The sequence below is a fragment of the Vanacampus margaritifer genome, chromosome 9 (assembly GCF_051991255.1).
Source record: "Vanacampus margaritifer isolate UIUO_Vmar chromosome 9, RoL_Vmar_1.0, whole genome shotgun sequence".
NCBI classification, from domain to species: domain Eukaryota; kingdom Metazoa; phylum Chordata; class Actinopteri; order Syngnathiformes; family Syngnathidae; genus Vanacampus; species Vanacampus margaritifer.
In genome coordinates this window covers 21652009-21666977 of record NC_135440.1, presented here as the reverse complement: position 1 = coordinate 21666977, position 14969 = coordinate 21652009, and the positions used below count along the sequence as shown (strand labels likewise).

General features: G+C 40.9%; 1 protein-coding gene across 6 annotated transcripts in view; it reads right to left on the bottom strand.

Annotated features, from left to right (window-relative positions):
* The window catches only part of sema6cb (semaphorin 6Cb), a 157757-nt gene that overhangs the window by 22380 nt on the left and 120408 nt on the right, over positions 1-14969 (bottom strand). For all 6 annotated transcript variants that reach the window (XM_077576262.1, XM_077576263.1, XM_077576261.1 and 3 more), the window contains 8 exons: positions 9873-10104; positions 3616-3730; positions 2600-2657; positions 1325-1381; positions 1136-1237; positions 842-932; positions 250-372; positions 84-172 (listed from right to left, as the gene is read on the bottom strand). In XM_077576262.1, the coding sequence (XP_077432388.1) occupies positions 84-172; positions 250-372; positions 842-932; positions 1136-1237; positions 1325-1381; positions 2600-2657; positions 3616-3730; positions 9873-10035 (798 nt within the window). In that variant the 5' untranslated portion in view covers positions 10036-10104. The remainder of the gene's footprint in view (positions 1-83; positions 173-249; positions 373-841; positions 933-1135; positions 1238-1324; positions 1382-2599; positions 2658-3615; positions 3731-9872; positions 10105-14969) is intronic.

Below are 14969 nucleotides of genomic sequence, written 5' to 3'. Positions count from 1 at the left end.
ATGGAAACTCTTTTACAATGAGGAAAACAATGCCGTTTTAATAAAGGTGCGTGGTCACATGGTATACTTGGCGAGGGTCTCACCTTGCCCAGTGACGTGTACTCCACAGCGATCTCGCTGAAGAAGAAGTAGACAAAGTTGCCGTACTCGATGGCGTGCAGGAAGTGAGGCTCTGGTTTCGAGGACAGGACATGCATGACTCCATTTGTAGAGATGGCGGCAACAACAACAGCGACGCCATGTGCTTACCTCGCAGCCATTTTGAATCGTACTTGACAGTCCGTAGTACGGGGCGACTCTCGCCCAGGCTGCGGTAGATCACCGCGTCACTCGCCAAGAAGTCAGTCATGGTTGCCGAGTAGAAGTCGCCACCTGCGGGACAAAACAAAAAAATGACATAACACTCTCATTTATATAAATACAGTGTTCCACTTTGTTGTAATTCACTACTTGCAAATTCACAAAGTGGTGCATATTTTTGGGAACCTATAGAGTTATTTGCTGAAAAGTCATCTATTTGCTGTTTTTGTGCTACACGAAACATCCAAAGAAGCTGCAAGATGGCCCCGTCTTGGTGCCAAGGAACTATGTTGAAGTGTTTTTTCTATATTCGTGGCAGAGATCAGTCCCAATCTCCTATAAAAGGAGGATTACTCGATTACCATTGCCCAGCGGTCACCAATATGTTCAGAAAATAGCTCACCAGTGTCGGGACATAGTGATTTCCTAGGCAAGTTATACAAGTGATCATAAAAAAATGTAAACACAGATCCGTTTCCTACCGTGTTAAATCATTGCTGATGAGTAAAGTTACTGTGATAAATCATCAATGTCCACTGACCTGCAAAAAGCCCAACGTTGGACTGATGTGACTCGAAAGGACAACGAGCCTGACCGACCATCTCCTCACCGTCCTGCTCCAAAGTCGACATCTGACGACACAACATGACAAGACCTGACCTGATATACTTGTCTCTTTACAATGTATTGATCTTTTAAAGGAGACATGCATACACTCCCCCCAATAAGAGATGGGTATTTGTTTTTTAAGGGAAATTTGAGGATGAATGTCTAACAAGGAGCTAAACAGCAACATTCACAACAATTCTACATTCAAATAACGACATGGTGATACCTTGTAGTTGCGGCATGTGGGGTTGAAGGCGTTGGTGCCGCACGCAAACAGTGTCTCATCGTTGCGGGGCACCAAAACTTTGACGTAATTGTAACATTCGTCCTGGTGCCAAGAAGGAAAAAAATAAATCCAGCGTCAGTGCACGTGAGCGAGGATGCGTGCACGTGAGAGCGCGCATGGGATACTTACGCTGTTCTTCCCTCGCACCGTGCACTTGTCCACGTCCTTCGTCTTCCAAGTCAGCTTCTGGGAAAACAAAACGTCAAACTTGATAGGAAATGTGAAGAAGCTAAGCTGAGAAGAAGCTTAGCTAAGCTAAGAAGAGGCAACGCTAAGAATTGAAGAAAACATTAAGCTGAAAAGGTATCGGCAGAAGCTGAGCTGAGAGGATGCTAAACAAGGAAGCATGAAGAAGCTAAACTGAGATGAAACCAAGTAAAAAAAAAAGAAGAAGAAGAAGTTAATGAGAGGAGAAGACATTAGGCTCAGGAGATGCTAAGAAGTAGCTAAGCTAAAGAGCAAACGTGAAGCTAAGCTAAAATGATGCCCAGAAGAGGCTATAAGTTGAGAAAGGAAAACATTAAGATGAAAAAGTACTAGGGAGAAGCTAAGCTAAGCTGTAGCTAAGCTAAGAAAAATGTTGAGAGGACAAAACAAGCCTAAGGAGATTTCAAGAAGTAGCTAAGCTAAGGAGAGAGGGAAAAAAAAGCTAAGCCAAGAGGCTACTAATAAAATGCTACTAAAAAGAAGAGACAAAATTGAAATTATTATTAGAGGAAGGGGTAAGCTAAGGAGTGAAGATGAAGCTAAGCTACGACGTTAAATGTGTGAGACTGGAGAAGACAAAAGAGGCTGATGTTGATCCAGTACATTGTAATTATGTGCAATTAACTGTGCCCGAGTAGTCCTCCAAGACTATTTTTAATTGGATTGACGAGTGAACTCACAACACAAACCACCACACTCATCACCACAATCACATGACAACCCAACACAACCTAACCCAACAACCCAAAATACACAAAACACACTCCACCAGGCACTACAAACACAACAAACAAACATAACACACCACAAGTCACACCAAACCAACCCAAACACACCACATAAACGTTTCACACGGAAGCCTCAGGAGATGGATTAGCTCTGCCTAATGTCAGGCATGCGTGCGCCTGCGACGAGGCCGACTAATCGGCGGCACCATCCATGTTGGCCGCTCATCTCGATACAAAGAGGTAGCGGCGGCGTTGGCGGGCCGCTCGCCGCTTTTTATTTAAGACCAATCATGTTTGACAAATGAGGCCGGCTTCCCGGGCGGCGCGGGGGCCTCCGAGCCGATTGGATCCGTGATTGGAAAACACTTGAACGCTCCCGTGGCGGAATAACGAGACGCTGACGTTCCCGCCTGATGGAGAAAACAAGCGCGGCGAGATCACGTGACGTTTGCGCGGCGGCCGCTGTTACCTGCTGCGGGAGGATGTGCTCCGAGGACGCCGCCAGATTGATGGCAAAAACGTGATCGCTGGAAGAGAGGGACAGTCTGTTAGCCAAACACGGATTATTGATACTTCACTCATCAACAAGGGAAATCTACTGTTCAATGAAAACAACATAGCAAAGTGGACATGTTGAAGTACTAATTTAAACGTCTTTATACTGTGCAATAGCATTCATTGCTGTAACTGTGTATTTACCCCACAAAAAAAAAAAAAAAAAAAGTAAAGACATTGGAACTGCGAAAATGAATATGATATGATGCTCATTACTGTTAGCTAATTAATTAGGTTTGTAGGGAAGTTGTACAAAAGCAATATTACGTGAGCGGTTGCGATCTTTTGCTGTATATCATCACGACCTCTCATGCGATGATGCTTTATTATACAATGCAGTGCTAATGTAGTTTTGTGTCATTTCGAATGACAAAACAAGCAAGGTCATGGAACAATTTGAAATTGAAAGTCAAAAGTACCTCTCTCTCTATATATATATAAAATGAAAGTGACAATGTATTACTGAGTCAGAATTATTATTTTTTTTAGTCTAATAGAAAAATAGGAAAGCAGTAATTGTTTTGTGTGTGTAGATTTCAAAGTGGCATACACACTCTTTATGCATCAATTATCTGTAAGACATTTATTTCTAAGGTTTAAGTTGTTAGATGCGTTTGAAATGATATTCGAGAGGTTTTTTTTTTCAAAATCAAAACAAAGAGCACAAAAATAGCCATGAATGGTTGAGCTTTACAGCTAGTGGTTGGTAGTAAGATTCCACAAGAAAAAACACGTTGGCGAATGGACACTAAATTAAAAAACATGTCCAGCAAAAAAAAAAAACGAACCAGCCGTCAGAAGCAAAAGTGCCAACATCTGGGAGCAATTGGTGGTGGGAATCTGATCCAATGACTAGCAGATGAACCGTTACTAGAAGTAACCGCATGTGATTTTCCCCAAAGGTGGCGTTCAGGATCAACCTGGACTGACCGTGCGGCGATGTAGAGCATGTGATTGATCCTCAGCATCCTCTGAAAGTCCAGACCCAGACGCTGCGTGTCATTGTCCTCCGTCAAGCCTTGGAAACTGGGGAACAAGTAGGAAGCTGCGGAGGGGGGACAAAAAAAAACAAACATCTGTCAACTCCACAAGACAAACCACAACACATTTGACTTATTCGCAAAACCATATAATCTTCTCCTGCAGGAAATGTCGTATATGGTGGAATTGAGGAACAAGAGGACAGATACAGATAGAAGTGGAGGACAAAGGAAAAGATAATACGGAAGTATCGGGATCGGAACAACACTAATTCTGACTTTAAAGTCAGAATTGTGACAATTCTGACTTTAAAGTGAGAATTCTAACTTTAAAGTCAGAATCCTGCCAAACTTTTTTTTCTTCTCTTCACTGGCTCTAATTCTCTTTCGAAGTACAATGAGGAAGAAGATCTGGATTTTCCAAGTGAATTGATTAAATAATTAAGATGGGGAACAAGGAAAGGAAGACGGAGGATATTTTTTATTGCAGAAAAAACAGGCCACAATGTAGCTCATAATTAAAAAGAGACAGAAATTAGTTCTGCAGACAGAGAAAAAAATATCTGGACAAAAGAAGAGGATGAAGATAAAAACCAACTTGTGAAGAAGTGGAAGAATAGAAAATGACAAAAAAGTAAAAAGATGAAGGGAACAAACAAAAGGATGATAAAAAAGAAAAAGGTGAAGGAGACAAAGAAAGAGAAAAAAGCAGAAAAAAGATGGAATAAATAAAAAAGGAAGTGTAGGAAGAAAAAGGATGAAGGACAGAAAAGGGCAAAGGGAAAAGCCAAGGAATCAAGAAAAAGATGATGATGAAGGCGGTGAAGAAGAAAACGCTGATGATTGTTTTTTATCTTTACGAGAAAAAACAAAAAAACAATTCCAACGCATGTATTTGACTTAATCCCAGTACAGGATGTTGGGTCTCCTCCTGCAGGGATGTCGTGTTCAAAATGTTAGCATCAAGAGGACAGACCGTGTCCTGGAAGTTGTGTACACATTTCCTGTGCGTGTTTAAAGCAGGAAGAGGAAGCGCCGTAAGTGTCAAAAGTTGCGGAAGTTCCCATCGGGGCTGAGCGGCTCCATAAAAGGAACACAATTGAATGAGCACAAATGATTCTCCCAGCAGGGATTCCGTTCAAATGCTCGTCTGGAATCGACCACGCTCAGATTGAAGTCATTCCAAGCCCCGGACCTTCACCCACTGAGCGTCCCAACCCCCCCCCGGTGCTTCTGAATCCGGATGTTAATCCCTCCCGAGTCCTTCTCCTGAACCTGCGATGCCGCTCGGACTGATCAAAGCACAACAAACATGAGAAGCGCAACTTTACTTCTTCACTTGCACGACAACAAAGCGTAATTAGGAAAACAGAAAAGTCGGCATGTTTGCTTTTTGGGAATTCGCTTTTCATTAGAAGAGCTCAGACGGTACAATCATTCCCTGACGACCACGGGACATCTGAGGAAATCTGAGGAAACGAATGGTATGATGCGACTCATTCACTGCCATTGACGGTTATAGACGTCAAAAAATGATTTGAACTATTTCTATTAGTCTAACATTTTTTTCCACTTTTGTTAACAAGAGTATGAAAACCTAGTTGTTGTTTTTTTGTACATTTAGAACAGATATAACATTTGGGATTAATCATGAGTTAACAATTGAAGTCATGCGATTAATTACGAGTAAAAATTTTAATCGCCGGACGCCCCAAATTTTTAATAATAATCTCGTCAGCGGATTATTTTTTTTTTTAATGTAATTAATTGCATGACTTCACTAGTTAACTCATGGTTAATCACAAATTTTATATATATTTTAAATGTACATTTTCATACTTGTTAACAAAAGTGGAAAAAATGTTAAACTAATAGAAATAGTTCAAATGAATTTTTTTTTTTTTTTCAGAAGAGCTCAGTATTGTTCATTCGATTTGACATCATCATTGCTCTCCTTTTTTTTTTTTTTTTTTTAAAAAACAACAAATCAATTAAAAAAATTTTTTTTAATAAATGTTTTTTTTTTTTTTTTTTTAAATACATATACATATATATACATATACACACATATATATATATATATATACTTTTTTTTTGTATGTGGGTGAGTATGTGTATGTGCGTGTGTGTGTGTGCGTGCGTGCGTGCGAGCGTGTGTGTGCGAGCGTGTGTGTATTCATCAGTTCACCTAAAGCCCATTAAAAAAAATCCCATACTAATAATATAATATAATAATAAATTGCCAAATGCAGAAACATCAATGTAAGTTATCACGATGTAGTGGCTCTCGCTAACAGACAGAATTAAGTAACCGGAATTAGGTTAAAAAATTCTATATACGTAGACCATGTTTCTATAAATTTTGATATTTGGTTTTTATTTGAGGCAGATATTTTTTCCATTAAAATGTGATTTATGAGGAGGTTAGACCATTGGTCGATATTCAGAGTTTGTTTATTTTTCCAGTTAACAAGAATTGTTTTTTTAGTGATAGTAAGGGCTACAAGTGTAGATTGAAATTGTTTATGTGGTAAATCAGTTGTTGTTAGGTCACCTAGCAAACACAAGTTTGGAGATAAAGGTATCCTACAGTCCAAAATAGCGGAAAGTTTTTCTAAGACTTTAGTCCAGAAATACATAACCGGAGTACATAACCATAAAGCATGAACATAAGTGTCTGTAGTGTTTTGTAAGCATTGGAGACAAATGTCGGAGTCTGAGAGTCCCATTTTCTTCATCATATATTGAGTAATGTATGTTCTGTGAATAACTTTATAATGGATAAGTTGTAAATTTGTGTGTTTTGTCATTTTAAATGCGTTTTCAAATTTTCAAATGAATTTTGGACGTTTATAGCCGTCAATGGCAGTGAATTAAAATGAAATGACAAAAACTACGACGTGGCCTGCGATGAAAATGAGCTTGACACTCCTAATGTAGATAAATGCCTAATAAAAACTCGCATTGGTCAATAAAATTGATTAATGGGCCAGCCTGGTTTGTAAAGGCCTTCAAACCATGTTCAACTGGAGTTCCGTTTCATCTCTTTCCCCTCCAAATCTACCGATCAGTCCAAACATTGCTTCTCCGACTCCTAAGTGACTCCGTGAGCACTTTTATGGACTCCATATCGGGGGGGGGGGGGGGGGGGGACCCCGTTGTAACGGCGTCACCTGCCGGACCCTCAGCTGATAAATGGCTCTCATTACGCCGACCGCCTCTATTAGCGGAGACACGGCTACTTCCGCTAATGGCCGGCCCACGCCTCCACCGAGATCCATTAGAGCGCTCGGAAACGACATCTCTCGCCCATCCATTAGGTCCCGTCACTTCCTCGCACCGTGATGAGGGTCCGTTGACCAAAGGTCTTTGAGGGGCTGTCGCGCACGTTCAACGTCTTCTTCTTCCTCCTTCCAGCTTAACGAGGACCACGAGCGGTCGAAATTAAATAATAACGCATGAATGCAATATTTTTTCAAATTGCGTATGGAAGCTGAAGAGCTGACCACGCACGGGAAATGCTGGGGAATTAATCGAATTGTTGATGTGAGACTCCAAGTTGCTGCGCTAATCGTTACTTTAAATGGTGCCACGATTATCTGCACAACCGTCACTTTATCTTTACTTGATGACTCGCCGCATCGTTTTTGGTCAGCACTGCAGCACTTAGGGTACGCTTATATCAGGGGTGCCCAAGTTGGGTCCTCGAGAGCCCCTATCCAGCCTGCTTTCCATGTTTGTCTCCACTAACGCACCTGATTCATGATCAGGATCGTTATCAGGCTTTTGCAGCGCTCGCTGATTAGCTGATCATTAGATTCAGCTGCGCTGAAGGAGGGAGACATGGAAAACAGGCTGGATGAGGGCTCTCGAGGACCAGACTTGGGCAACATTGCCTTACATTAAGTAAACACTCTTTGTATTTATGTGTCACGTCTTTGTTTGTCATAGTTGCTTTTTATTGCAATACAAGTTGAGCTCATATTGCCGGAGACAAACTCCTTGTGTGTTTTTACGCAATGTGATTCTGATTGAATTGGTCAAGAAATGTGCAAAGAGGTAAAGATGTAAAACAGCTCTTAAATTTGGGAAACTTACTGAGAAAATTGGGGAATTTTGCGATTGTGACAATTAGTCCCCATAGTCCCAAATGAGCTGAATATTTTGAATTTAGAATGCTTTGAAATGGATACAAAATTTTAACGTTTTAATTTTTTTTAAAGGATACTTGACTCATTGAGCCATTTTCAGCAGTAAAAAGTTAATATTTAATCCAAAATGAATTTGTTAAATTCATTATTTTTTTCATGTACAATTAACACCTTTAAAAACGATTTTTTTCCCAATTGCTGTCGACTAAAGATGACATCACCTGTGCTGAGGAAGTAGGTAACGACCAATCATGGCTCAGTTTGTTGACCAAACCCAGAAAACAGGTGAGCCATAATTAGTCGTTACCTACTTCCTCAGCACAGGTGATGTCATCTTCAGTCGACAGCAAGTGAGGAAAAAACATTTTTAAATGTAGTAATTGTATACAAAAAAATAATATAGTTATCAAATTCATTCTGGAAAAAATATTAACTTTTTACTGCTGAAAATGGCTCATGAGTCAAGTATCCCTTTAACCATTCAATCCATCAATCATCTATTGCCATTTTTTAAAACGCCGTACTAAATATAGTGTAATTGCACATCCACTGCGGTAGGTGGCAGTGGCGAGTATTGTCAGAAAGTGCGCACAAAGTATTAAATCCCCTGCAGAAGTGTAACAATTTAATAGAAAAATAGTCCTATTTATAGTCACGGCGGAGAGTTGGGGGATGCGAAATATTTTCTCCCGGGGGCATCACAATAATAATAATAATAATCGAGGAGCACTGAGTTACCAATTAAAAGCTTAAGCTTGGAAACTAAGAACACAGTGGACCCCCGATATTAAGTGACGGACATGAACCAAGCATGACTGCAAGTAGTGAAAATTCATGAATAATTGACGCTCCCTACAAAAATAAGAATAAGCACAAAAATGTCCAGTGTATTATGTTGCAATTTTTCCCCTGTCCAAAAAAGTATCAATTATGTAATCTGTGGGAAAATTCAATCCAGTCAATAACAAGGAACTATAACATGTCAACTTGTCATACAGTATGTTTCAATTGGCCAAAAGCCAAAAAGTACAATTTGAAGTCGACGGCATATTATTCATATAATTTAATGGTTTCAAAAAAAGAAAAAGGATGCGAGGTGGACAGAAACAGCCAGCAAAGATCTTAGAGGGTCACGGAGGTCATCTGTGGTTTTTGTTTACGTTTGACTGTGATGCTTTGCGGTTTCACACTGTCAGGGCCAAATGCAATACTTCAGCATACACAACAGCCATGAATGCAATGTGAGTCTAAATCATCATCATTAGTCACTGCTTTTACCATGCACACACACACACACACACACACATCGGAATCAGATTTTATTATCAGTTAATGTTTATTTATGACTTGAGGTTATAAAAGGTCACGTGTGTTTTTTTTATTTTTTTTATTTTTATTTTTATTTTTTTTAAATGCAACTGACAGAATAACAAGCAAAATGTGAAAGTGTTTTTATTTGCGTTGTTTTGTCTTGCTGTGGGGCCAATGTTACTCTTGTGTAAACTGATGGCTCATGGCATGCACGTGCGCGTGTTATGCGCACGTGTGTCTCCTTGACGTGTTTTCGTGTATGCGTGTGCAGACGTGAATGCGTGTCGCCATGTGCCTGCAAATGCGCTTTCATGTCTGCGCTGTCATGTGTCTACATTAATGCCTCTACATGCATGTGCACGTGCGTGTGTTTGTGTTGAGGTTGAGGGGAGGGGAGGAGCTTCATTGAGAGACACTTTTGAATAGAAAAGTAGTGCTATGCTGCCATCGGATTGTAATTAGTGATGGCAAAATGAAGCTTCATGAAGCATTTGCGATACTTTTTGACTCCTCTAGATGGTGCTCTTGGGTTAAAAATAAAGGCAAGTGCAATAAAAATTTATTACATTTGCATTTGCATTGCATCTTTGAATCATGAGTGCCATCTTGAGGAGTCAAAAAGTATCGCAAGTGCTTCATGAAGCTTCATTTTCCCATCACTAGATTGTATCGATAATTATGAACCTCACTAGGGCGCTGTCAGTAGGCGTTTCCCCGGCAACTAGCGAGTGGATGCTGTACTCACAGTCTTGTCCAACCACGCTGATGGGCTCCAGGTCTTGAGGGAAGGGGGCGGCGGCACCAGTAGGCGGCGGCGAGGAGGCGGCGGTGCCCAGCAGCAGCAGCAGCAGCAGTAGGAAGGGGAGGGGCAAACTGGGCGAGCGGAGTTGAGGCGGCGTCCGCCTCATGGTGGAACCCCAATGTGACGACTCAGCAGGAACACATGGCCCCCCCGCCCACCACGGCTCACCTCCAACCTGACAAAAAAAAAGAAAAGAAATGCACATTATGCATTTATTAGCAGCGATTGGCTGGCGACCAGTCCAGGGTGGACCTCGCCTCTCGCACAAAAGTCATCTGGGGACTCATCAGTCAAATGAAGAATAGCTTTGGAACACTATTTGGGTGCTGTTAATTACATCAAAGCTGTTGCATAATTACAATGTACCAGATCAATGTCAGCTGGCGGACCTTTCATAATAAATATTTAACAATTAACATTACACACTGGTGCTTTGAGGTACCAAGGTGACTTGGCTGATTTATATTTTTGGCTTTGATTTGCAAGAAAAAACAAAATTGGCATCCAAACGCTAGATGGTGGCAGCGAACTCATCTCATTTCACAACAAGCACAAGTTTGGCAAATAGTGATCCATTCTATAAAAGCGAGAAGTTTCAAGTCGTTCATTGCCAAACCTAGTTGACGTTTACTGTCAAACTACACGTAAAAAGCAATTGACGCATTATTTAAAACGACATAGCTTTGCTTTATAATTAGCTCAATGCTAACAAAAGATGCAAAACGATACAGACAAGCTAAGAAATAATGTATCTGTATATAATAATATATACATATATATATATATATATATATATATATATTAGTGTTTAATGAATAGGAATAGTTGAAGCGATTTGACAGATTTGACTGCATTATTGTTATAATCTGATTTACGACTAAGTGCGACTTATGTTTACACCACGCTTGTTTGGTAGAATTGTGTGAAGTTGTCGTAGTGAACACTTAAAAAACTACTTAAAATACTACAAATAAAAGTGTTTAGTAAGTTAAGTACGGAGCCGCTAAGGTGACATGATAGGGAAAAATTGCATTCCCGCGCAGTAAATGCGAGATAGCGCAAAGTTTTTTTAATGAATTTATTTGTAAGCGTTTATGTACTTCCGGCTCAGTTTGGATATTATAGCCTCGAATGCGCGGGTGAGAGGCGGCGGCACCATAGCATAGACATGGACGGCAGTATCTTTACGAAATAAAATTCAATTAAGCTTTCCCACTGCTGTAGACGCTCCATCCTCGTTGCTTTTGGTCACACCAAAGTTGACCTGGAAGTACATCAACTCGTTAAATTATTATTATTATTTTTTTAATTGCATCCCCTCGCACCCCCCCCCCCCAAAAAAAACTTTTGCGTTCTCACAATCTTCGCAAAAAGTTCTGTAATTTAAGTTGATAAACTGTCTTTCATATGAATCCATGGTTCGCTAGCCTTTTTTTTTAGTGTAAGACTAACCTCTAAGACCTTAACATTCACGTATGATAAATCTGAAAGATTGTAACAGATTCATTTATTGCTATTTGTAAAAAAATATATGGGAAGAGGACCTTGAAAAAAATACTAATCACATATTAAATCTTAATTGCAATATTAATGGGGAAAAAAAAAAATCTCAATATTTTTCAAAATGTTCATCTGAGATAGGGACAGGGATGTGATTTGACCAAAGTGAAATTATCTGAAAATTTAGCCGGGGGTCTGGGGGCCGCTGGCACCCAGCTAGGTCCAGGGCAGTGCCCTGGTGGGGGGACAAGGGGGGGCGAAGCCCCCCGGAGCTCATGGGTTTTCCGTGTTTTTAAGTACTTTCAATGCACTCACATGACAAAGAAATAGACAAAACAACAGCATAAATTTTCAATGTATATTGAACTATCCCATATAAAATGGCAGTTTTAGTCAACTCCAAATCAGTCACATTCAAAAACATTGGACTGCCTTTGCTTTTAAAAACTATCACTGAGAATATCATCATATCTAACTAATGTGATTACTAAGTTAACACATAAATAATGTTGAAGAGTTCAAATTTCGTGAACAAATAATTATATCATGACCAAATGAAAAGTAACTCATATTAGAGCATACCACAAATGTCTTTGTTATAGCAGAAGATGTTATCTGTCGGAGTCATGTGCATACACAATGAACTACTAAAAAAAAAAAAAAAAAATCGAAATTTTTTTTTTGGGGGGGGGGGGGGGGGGATAAAAAAAGCGGAATTCCGCGAATTAGCGGAAAAATCACATCCCTGTAGGGAGCGATTCCCAACCCAGCCAAGTGAGTTCAGTTGCCGCTAACATTTTCAGGACAATACCTGGCCCGAAATGACTCCATCATTAGTTGAAACTGCTGCAGACGACGTGCAGGGGGTTCTTGTTCAAATTGTGCTTGTGGAATGTTCTCAATTCAACGAGTTATAAAGGACACAAAATGAACCAAGGCATTGTCCTATTGTGACAAATTTCCATCTTGTGCTTCTGCTGACATGAACTCACGGGCTCGCTCTGCAATGCGTCGCCGACGTTGTTGGCTGCCCACAAGACAAAAATGTTGCATCAGCTTCACAGCACAAAAGAGAGATTCTTTTGTTGGATTTATTCTGCTTTGTCGACTTTGGGTCCCAAACAGACAACATAACCCAGCATGCATACAGAAAAAAAAAAGAAAAAAAAAAAAGACAAGAGTCAATGTGCGCTAACAGACAAGTAAACATGGGTTGAATAACACGAAGACCGGTATTTATTTATAGCACTGAGAGGTAAATGTTACCAAAAACGTAAAAATTAACTGCTCCATCCATTTTCTACTCTGCTTGTTACAGGCTGAGATTCGAGCCCAGCACCGCTTGATTGTGAGGCAGAAATGTTAACCACTACTACACTGTGCAAGCCCTATTACAAAATCCATCATTTCATTAGTAGGCACATATTTAATGTCTGCTTAACGAGCTTTCTTTTTCACAAGCCTCTCCGTAATTAATGTTACGGCTACATTAGGTAGATGTTTTATTGATCTTCCTGGATGGAAATTGGGCTTTTCCGGAGCCCTCGTCGGAGTTTAGCGCGGTCAGCCCGTGTCCTCCCTCGCTGTCGTCCGGCTTCGACTCAGATGTCAATCCCGCGCGGGAGAGCTCAAGTCGAAGCTCAAAGCTTCAGGGACCTCGGGCCGGCGTAAGATCGATGAACCCGGCCAACTCGGAGACGGGACCAACTGTCACTTGTGCCAGTTTGAGGTTAAGCGACGTCCCCTTGAGGGCTGCCTGAGTGGCACTGATGGTGAGGAGGGTCCCAACCCCTCCTTGTCATCTTGGTTGGCATTTGGCGACAACCTTCACCTACTTCCAATCAGGCAGCATGAATTGAGACATTTCAATTCTTTTATTTGGCAGCATGGTGGTTTAGTGGTTAGCTAACAGTCAGTGGTGGTTTTCTTGCAGGATGGCAACACGCGCAGTTGTGCCGCTAGTCATGGTGAGCATGCCAGAATGCTAAACAGCATTTTGTTGTAGTATAAAAGCAGTAGGGAAAAAAAATGGATGACTTGATGGATGGTTTCTTTTTCTTGTTCGAATGACTGGCCGCCAGTCGTCTTTAAGAATGCTAATGCAGCTTTTAGAACGGAAATCCCCTGGAGTGCTTTTTGTTTTCCCCCACTTCATACTTGGATGGGAAAATGTTTGTATTCAACAATCCGCCTCTAAATGCCTTCGGAAGGCGCCAGACAGGTGAGCGACTCACTCCCTGAGCTCTTGTGCTTGAAAAGCCCTGAATGCTCTCAATGGCCAACATTTTCCCAAGTCTGAGAAAGTCTGCAGGTGTCGATATGCGGCAGCCGCCTTTAAAGTCTGGTAATTGGAGCTTGACTGGAAGCGTGACACCCCCGTCTGACACCCTTCGGTCCGCCGTCGTGGCCCGCAAGGGATTTGCGCTCCCAATTATTGGCCGGCGCTCCCTGATCCTACTTCCAATTTGCTGCAAGGACCTCGGCGTGGTCAGCCTCTGGAAATCTAATTAGCAAACTTTCTTCCGTCTCAGGTGCAAAGGGGAAGCTAACAGACGCTAGCAGCCCGCGAACGTCTGAGATTGGACGCTGCGCCTCCGAGCTCACAATGAAGCGTTTGTCCCGCCGCCGTCCATGTTCCTGTCATGGGTTGTTTTTCTGCTGTGGCATTAACGTCCACATGAGCTTGTTTTTCCTCCCGGCAACTTTTTACTTTCTGCTGTGTCATGGCTAAAGACGAGTTAGCTTTTAACTTGGTGGAAAGCAATGAGGGAAACTAATGTTGAGTCAAGCAAAGCCATTTGGTACATGGGAATCTAACATACTACAATAATAACCAAAAGGCTAACACAATAACTCACATCCAGACACTCACGCGCAAACTGAAAGACTGTAATTACTAGGCCACGCCCATTAAAGGCAAACATCTAAAAGAAATACTAAACAGTTATTCTACTTTATAGAATCAGTTTAAAGTGAAACACAAGATGTCAGCATGGGCAATACTTTTGTGTTAGCCTGACTACAAAAACAACAAATAGGTCATTTTGTCGGCAATTAACTCATTTGTTCCCAAAAACATATAAATAAGTTATATTCTAAGTGTCCCAAAGACATATTTATACGTTTTTTTAAACTGAAGCATACAGAAGGCTTTGATGCAGACTCAACTGCAGAGAACGGTTGAAGAAATGGTAGTTATTACAAAAACGGCCAGCAGGTGGCAGCAGAGCAAAAGAGATCAACCAGGGCCACGTTGAAAAAAAGCTAATTTACCCGTAGTTCTCTACAGATTTGTGAATAATGATTAAACTTAGCTATATTCTCATGCTAATTGCTGCAAAACGGAAACAAATAGAAATATACTTTTTTCCTGATGATAGAAGAGACGCAAATTTTTCTTTTGGCAGGTTCCATGTTTTTATAGCAATAGAACACAATATTCTGTAGGCCTTGCAAAATTTGTGAAAATCCAGTAAAACAGCCAAGCGCGAAGGGGGTTGCTTCAGTGAAAATGGCTGGAAGTGAATGAGTTAATGGAGG